The sequence below is a fragment of the Oncorhynchus keta genome, unplaced genomic scaffold (assembly GCF_023373465.1).
Source record: "Oncorhynchus keta strain PuntledgeMale-10-30-2019 unplaced genomic scaffold, Oket_V2 Un_contig_17400_pilon_pilon, whole genome shotgun sequence".
NCBI lineage: Eukaryota > Metazoa > Chordata > Actinopteri > Salmoniformes > Salmonidae > Oncorhynchus > Oncorhynchus keta.
The window spans coordinates 62,501-70,000 of NW_026280421.1; the positions used below are offsets into that span (position 1 = coordinate 62,501).

A 7,500-nucleotide genomic window follows, 5' to 3' on the forward strand; every position below is an offset into this window, starting at 1 on the left:
ATTCTGCCCACAAATTTTCTATGGGATTGAGGTCAGGGCTTTGTGATGGCCACTCCAATACCTTGACTTTGTTGTCCTTAAGCCATTTTACCACAACTTTGGAAGTGTGCTTGGGGTCATTGTCCATTTGGAAGACCCACCCAGCTTTAACTTCCTGACTGATGTCTTGAGATGTTGCTTCAATATATCCACATAATTTTCCTTTCTCATGATGCCATATATTTTGTGAAGTGCACCAGTCCCTCCTGCAGCAAAGACTTGTGGAGGTCTTGGCTGATTTATTTTGATTTTTCCATGATGTCAAGCAAAGAGGCACTGAGTTTGAAGGTAGGCCTTGAAATACATCCACAGGTACACCTCCAATTGACTCAAATGATGTCAATTAGCCTATCAGAAACTTCTAAAGCCATGACATAATTTTCAGGAATTTTCCAAGCTATTGAAAGGCACAGTCAACTTAGTGTCTGTAAACATCTGACCCACTGGAATTGTGATACAGTGAATTATAAGTGAAATAATCTGTCTGTAAACAATTGTTTGAAGAATTACTTGTGTTGTGCACAAAGTAGATGTCCTAACAGACTTGCCAAAACTATAGTTTGTTAACAAGACGTTTGTGGAGTGGTTGAAAAGCGAGTTTTAATGACTCCAACCTAAGTATATATAAACTTCCCACTTCAACTGTAAATCTAACATAACTTACATATAACATTCCTATATACACTCTTCAGCAGTTCTTCAGCTGTCCCCCTAGAAGAACCCTTGTTGGTTCCAGGTAGAACCCTTGTTGGTTCCAGGTAGAACTCTTTTAGGTTCCATATTTAAAGGATTTTACATGGAACTCAAAAGGGTTCTCCCTGGAGCCAAAAAAGGGTTCTTCAAAGGGTTCTCCTATGGGGACAGCCGAAGAACCCTTTTATAGGTCTTAGATTGCATTTTTTTTCCTCCTAAGAGTGTAGAAATCAAATCCGGATATTTCAATGAATCTAATTGTAGACATAGTCCCATTGATAGGAGCCTATAGTAAAACTCTCTGAGGCTGACCTGCATGTGTATAGATCACACTGTCTGACACTCACTTTGCTTACAGTGGGAAAAAAACTGCCCATTTCCAAAAGATCTGTTTGCCCCAGCAGATTACGCTCACACTCCATTGGCTTTGAATGGGGGGGGTGGGTGGGGGGTCCTGACTGCGCTCGCCCAATGGGGGGGGGGGGGGGGGGGGTCCTGAATAGAGGTAAAACTTACTGGACGTTTCGCGGTGCCGTTCCTGTGACATCGGGTGCTGTAACCTCGACCCCTGAGGATCTGTGAGAATGAATTAGGTCCAGAAACCTGTGGATCTTTCTTCCATTTTCAGATTTGTTTCCAACGGGGACAAACGCAGGACCTTTAAACTGGTGGGCATGTAACTATATGTGGTTCTGGTGGAGAGCTGGTGAGGAAAGACAGCAGGGACAGAAGGAATAGACAGAGAGACAGGGACAGAGATAGCTACCTAGATACACTGTAGGTAGGCTGTGGAAGGGGGCATATTTTTGGTCTATATCTACATTTTCAGTCACTTTTCTAAATGAGACACTGAAGGATGTTGATGATCAGTTTCTAGACCTGGGTACCTCTGCCGGGACAGGATCAGTTTGACATGTCGCTGATACTGACTGTGTTAGACAAGTTGACGTACTTCCTGTCTTTAATTACGTTTTGCATCAGTGTATCTCATGGCTGGTTGAAATGAGACTAGATCATTCCTTTAATCTTCATTTGGGGCCTGAGAATTATATGGTATCAGTTTATCTCATGGCTGGTTGAAATGAGACTAGATCATTCCTTTAATCTTCATTTGGGGCCTGAGAATTATATGGTATCAGTGTATCTCATGGTTGGTTGAAATGAGACTAGATCATTCCTTTAATCTTCATTTGGGGCCTGAGAATTACATGGTGTCAGGGGATCCAATGGGCTATTGCTAATTTCTGAGTTCAATCCATTCTGTAGAGACTCCCGTGTGAGTTCATTAGCTTTTATCCACAGACGTGGGATACCTGTCACCTCTGTGTAAGTCTCTGTTCAATCTTCATTTCATAATGGAGCTGAAAGGGTTTTATTTGTGTCATTTCTGTCAGTAATATATGCAAATATATTAGCATATTGTTTGTATCAACTCAGAGCGGTAGAATTGTCTTGAGATAAAAAAATATCTGCAGTTTGAGCTCTGCATCATATGAAGACAATGGTGTTAATTACACAGAAGTAATTGTATACATTAGATGAGTGTTTATGTATGATCTGAGATCAGTTTTAACTCTCAGGCATTAAAGTAAAAGTTGTTAATTACACAGAAGTAACTTTCTATAAAGTGAGTGTTTATGTATGATCTGAGATCAGTTTTTACTCGTTGGCATTAAAGTTCAAAGAAGAAGACTTTCTATGAAAGTGCAGTGTTTATGTATGATCTGAGATCAGTTTTTACTCGTTGGCATTAAAGTTAAAAGAAGAAGACTTTCTATGACAGTGCAGTGTTTATGTATGATCTGAGATCAGTTTTTACTCGTTGGCATTAAAGACTTTCTATACAAATGTATGATCTGAGAAGTTTTTACTTTAAAAGAAGAAGACTTTCTATGACAGTGCAGTGTTTATGTATGATCTGAGATCAGTTTTTACTCGTTGGCATTAAAGTTAAAAGAAGAAGACTTTCTATGACAGTGCAGTGTTTATGTATGATCTGAGATCAGTTTTTACTCGTTGGCATTAAAGTTAAAAGAAGAAGACTTTCTATGACAGTGCAGTGTTTATGTATGATCTGAGATCAGTTTTTACTCGTTGGCATTAAAGTTAAAAGAAGAAGACTTTCTATGACAGTCCAGTGTTTATGTATGATCTGAGATCAGTTTTTACTCGTTGGCATTAAAGTTAAAAGAAGAAGACTTTCTATGACAGTGCAGTGTTTATGTATGATCTGAGATCAGTTTATGACACTGACTACGAGTGTCCATAGTAACCGTATGTCGTATGGTTCTTCCTTCTATGTGCAGCTGTGACCGGAGACAGTGAGCCACCTGTGAGAGATCAACACCATGTCCCTACAGCGGACGCTGAAGCTGCTCTATGCGCTGGTGCTGTGTGTGTCCGCCAACGAAGACTTCGACTGGACCAAGAATGAACGTGGATCATTCTACTACGGCACTTTCCCAACTGGTAGGCTACCGGACAGGGAGAAATGCAGAAGTGACTGAATCAGGATTTTTTTTAAATAAAGGTATATTACTGACAGCAAAACATAGTTATAAAAAATATATATGATCTGCAGAAAAAAAAAGATAAACAAACTGCTAAAAATATAAATTTAATGGTAGAAATTAAGATGCGAAAGAGAGAGCGCAAGAGAGGACGAGAGAGAGAGGCCTACATTTTATCACAGAAATCAAGATTTTATAGCTAATACAGAAGGAGGGAGAGAGGGAGAGAGAGACAGAGAGAGAGAGAGACAGACAGACAGACAGAGACAGAGAGAGAGAGAGAGAGAGAGAGAGAGAGAGAGAGAGAGAGAGAGAGAGAGAGACAGACAGACAGACAGACAGACAGACAGACAGACAGACAGACAGACAGACAGAGAGAGACAGACAGACAGACAGACAGAGAGAGAGAGAGACAGACAGACAGACAGACAGACAGACAGACAGACAGACAGACAGACAGACAGACAGACAGACAGACAGACAGACAGACAGACAGACAGACAGACAGACAGACAGACAGAGAGAGAAAAATTGTAAAGTATTTTCTCCCAGGAAGGAAGAGTTCTTGCTAACCTCTATATCTCTCTGAAGGGTTTTCCTGGGGGGCTGGGGGCTCTGCGTACCAGACAGAAGGAGCCTGGGACAAGGATGGCAAAGGGATGAGCATCTGGGACGTGTTCGCCCACAAGAAGGGAAAGATCTTCCTCAACGACACCGCAGACCACTCCTGCGAAGGATACTACAAGTTCAAGGTGAATAGACTGAATAGACGGTAGACACATTATCCCCATGTAGTCAGAAGTAGTGCACTGCAAAGTGAATCGGGAGCCATTTCAGATTTGAACCATATGGCTCCGTCACAATTGACACCCTTGACATGACATCATCAATATCTCCTTAGGATGACATCACCTTGATGAAGGACATGAAGTTTAACCACTACCGTTTCTCCATCTCCTGGCCAAGGATATTTCCCACCGGAATCAAAGGTAAATGCTCCATACCTCATAGACCAGATTCCCCACTGAACATACCTCATACTTCATACTCTCCACTGAACATACTTCATACTTCATACTCTCCACTGAACATACTTCATACTTTAGATTCTCCACTGAACATACTTTATAGACCAGATTCTCCACTGAACATACTTCATAGTCCAGATTCTCCACTGAACATACTTCATAGTCCAGATTCTCCACTGAACATACTTCATAGTCCAGATTCTCCACTGAACATACTTCATAGTCCAGATTCTCCACTGAACATACTTCATAGTCCAGATTCTCCACTGAACATACTTCATAGTCCAGATTCTCCACTGAACATACTTCATAGTCCAGATTCTCCACTGAACATACTTCATAGTCCAGATTCTCCACTGAACATACTTCATAGTCCAGATTCTCCACTGAACATACCTTTTAGTCCAGATTCCCCACTGAACATACTTCATAGTCCAGATTCTCCACTGAACATACTTCATAGTCCAGATTCCCCACTGAACATACCTTTTAGTCCAGATTCTCCACTGAACATACCTTTTAGTCCAGATTCTCCACTGAACATACCTTTTAGTCCAGATTCCCCACTGAACATACCTTTTAGTCCAGATTCTCCACTGAACATACCTTTTAGTCCAGATTCTCCACTGAACATACCTTTTAGTCCAGATTCTCCACTGAACATACCTTTTAGTCCAGATTCTCCACTGAACATACCTTTTAGTCCAGATTCCCCACTGAACATACCTTTTAGTCCAGATTCTCCACTGAACATACCTTTTAGTCCAGATTCTCCACTGAACATACTTCATAGTCCAGATTCTCCACTGAACATACTTCATAGTCCAGATTCTCCACTGAACATACTTCATAGTCCAGATTCTCCACTGAACATACTTCATAGTCCAGATTCTCCACTGAACATACTTCATAGTCCAGATTCTCCACTGAACATACTTCATAGTCCAGATTCTCCACTGAACATACTTCATAGTCCAGATTCTCCACTGAACATACTTCATAGTCCAGATTCTCCACTGAACATACTTCATAGTCCAGATTCTCCACTGAACATACCTTTTAGTCCAGATTCCCCACTGAACATACTTCATAGTCCAGATTCTCCACTGAACATACTTCATAGTCCAGATTCCCCACTGAACATACCTTTTAGTCCAGATTCTCCACTGAACATACCTTTTAGTCCAGATTCTCCACTGAACATACTTCATAGTCCAGATTCTCCACTGAACATACTTCATAGTCCAGATTCTCCACTGAACATACCTTTTAGTCCAGATTCTCCACTGAACATACCTTTTAGTCCAGATTCCCACTGAACATACCTTTTAGTCCAGATTCTCCACTGAACATACTTCATAGTCCAGATTCTCCACTGAACATACCTTTTAGTCCAGATTCTCCACTGAACATACCTTTTAGTCCAGATTCTCCACTGAACATACTTCATAGTCCAGATTCTCCACTGAACATACTTCATAGTCCAGATTCTCCACTGAACATACCTTTTAGTCCAGATTCTCCACTGAACATACCTTTTAGTCCAGATTCCCCACTGAACATACCTTTTAGTCCAGATTCCCCACTGAACATACCTTTTAGTCCAGATTCCCCACTGAACATACCTTTTAGTCCAGATTCTCCACTGAACATACTTCATAGTCCAGATTCTCCACTGAACATACCTTTCAGTCCAGATTCTCCACTGAACATACTTCATAGTCCAGATTCTCCACTGAACATACTTCATAGTCCAGATTCTCCACTGAATATACCTTTTAGTCCAGATTCCCCACTGAACATACCTTTTAGTCCAGATTCTCCACTGAACATACCTTTTAGTCCAGATTCCCCACTGAACATACCTTTTACTCCAGATTCTCCACTGAACATACCTTTTAGTCCAGATTCCCCACTGAACATACCTTTTAGTCCAGGACAAAGCTAAATAATCTGTATCCGGGAAACAGGCCCTATTCGTTCTCTTGAATGTTATAGCTAATGGTAATGTCCATTTCTCTTCTCCAGCTGATCACATCAATGAGAAGGGAATGAAATACTATGATGACCTGATCAACATGCTCCTGGACAATAACATCACACCAATAGTCACCCTGTACCACTGGGATCTGCCACAGGTGGGTACTGACTGGCTGACTGGGTACTGACTGACTGACTGGCTGACTGGGTACTGACTGACTGACTGGCTGACTGGGTACTGACTGACTGGCTGACTGACTGGGTACTGACTGACTGACTGGCTGACTGGGTACTGACTGACTGGCTGACTGGCTGACTGGGTACTGACTGACTGACTGGGTACTGACTGACTGACTGGGTACTGACAGACTGGCTGACTGGGTACTGACTGACTGGCTGACTGGGTACTGACTGACTGACTGACTGGGTACTGACAGACTGGCTGACTGGGTACTGACTGACTGGCTGACTGGGTACTGACTGACTGGCTGACTGGGTACTGACTGACTGGCTGACTGGCTGACTGGGTACTGACTGACTGACTGACTCACTGACTGACTGACTGACTGACTGACTGACTGACTGACTGGGTACTGACTGGCTGACTGGGTACTGACTGGCTGACTGGGTACTGACTGACTGACTGGGTACTGACTGACTGGCTGACTGGGTACTGACTGACTGACTGGCTGACTGGGTACTGACTGACTGACTGACTGGCTGACTGGGTACTGACTGGCTGACTGGGTACTGACTGACTGACTGGCTGACTGGGTACTGACTGACTGGCTGACTGGGTACTGACTGGCTGACTGGGTACTGACTGACTGACTGGGTACTGACTGACTGACTGGCTGATTGGGTACTGACTGATTGGGTACTGACTGACTGGTTGACTGGGTACTGACTGGCTGACTGGGTACTGACTGACTGACTGGGTACTGACTGACTGGCTGACTGGGTACCGATTTACTGACTGACTGACTGGCTGACTGACTGGGTACTGACTGACTGACTGACTGACTGACTGACTGACTGGGTCCTGACTGACTGACTGACTGGGTACTGACTGACTGACTGACTGGGTACTGACTGACTGGGTACTGACTGACTGACTGGGTACTGACTGACTGACTGGGTACTGATTGACTGACTGGGTACTGACTGACTGACTGACTGGGTACTGATTGACTGACTGGGTCCTGATTGACTGACTGGGTACTGATTGACTGGCTGACTGGGTACTGACT

At 43.0% G+C, this 7,500-nt stretch overlaps 1 protein-coding gene across 6 annotated transcripts in view; it reads left to right on the forward strand.

The window, feature by feature from the left end:
* Window positions 1-1,262: 1,262 nt before the first annotated feature.
* The window catches only part of lctla (lactase-like a), a 30,881-nt gene continuing 24,643 nt past the window's right edge, over window positions 1,263-7,500 (forward strand). For 3 of the 6 annotated variants that reach the window (XR_008103780.1, XM_052503490.1, XM_052503485.1), the window contains exons 1-5: window positions 1,446-2,058; window positions 3,039-3,201; window positions 3,834-3,994; window positions 4,144-4,231; window positions 6,299-6,408. Coding sequence is in view for 5 of the 6 variants with exons in the window: in XM_052503490.1 (XP_052359450.1) it covers window positions 3,081-3,201; window positions 3,834-3,994; window positions 4,144-4,231; window positions 6,299-6,408 (480 nt within the window). In the remaining variant the exon portion in view is untranslated. The other 3 variants (XM_052503487.1, XM_052503488.1, XM_052503489.1) reach the window with 3 other exon arrangements.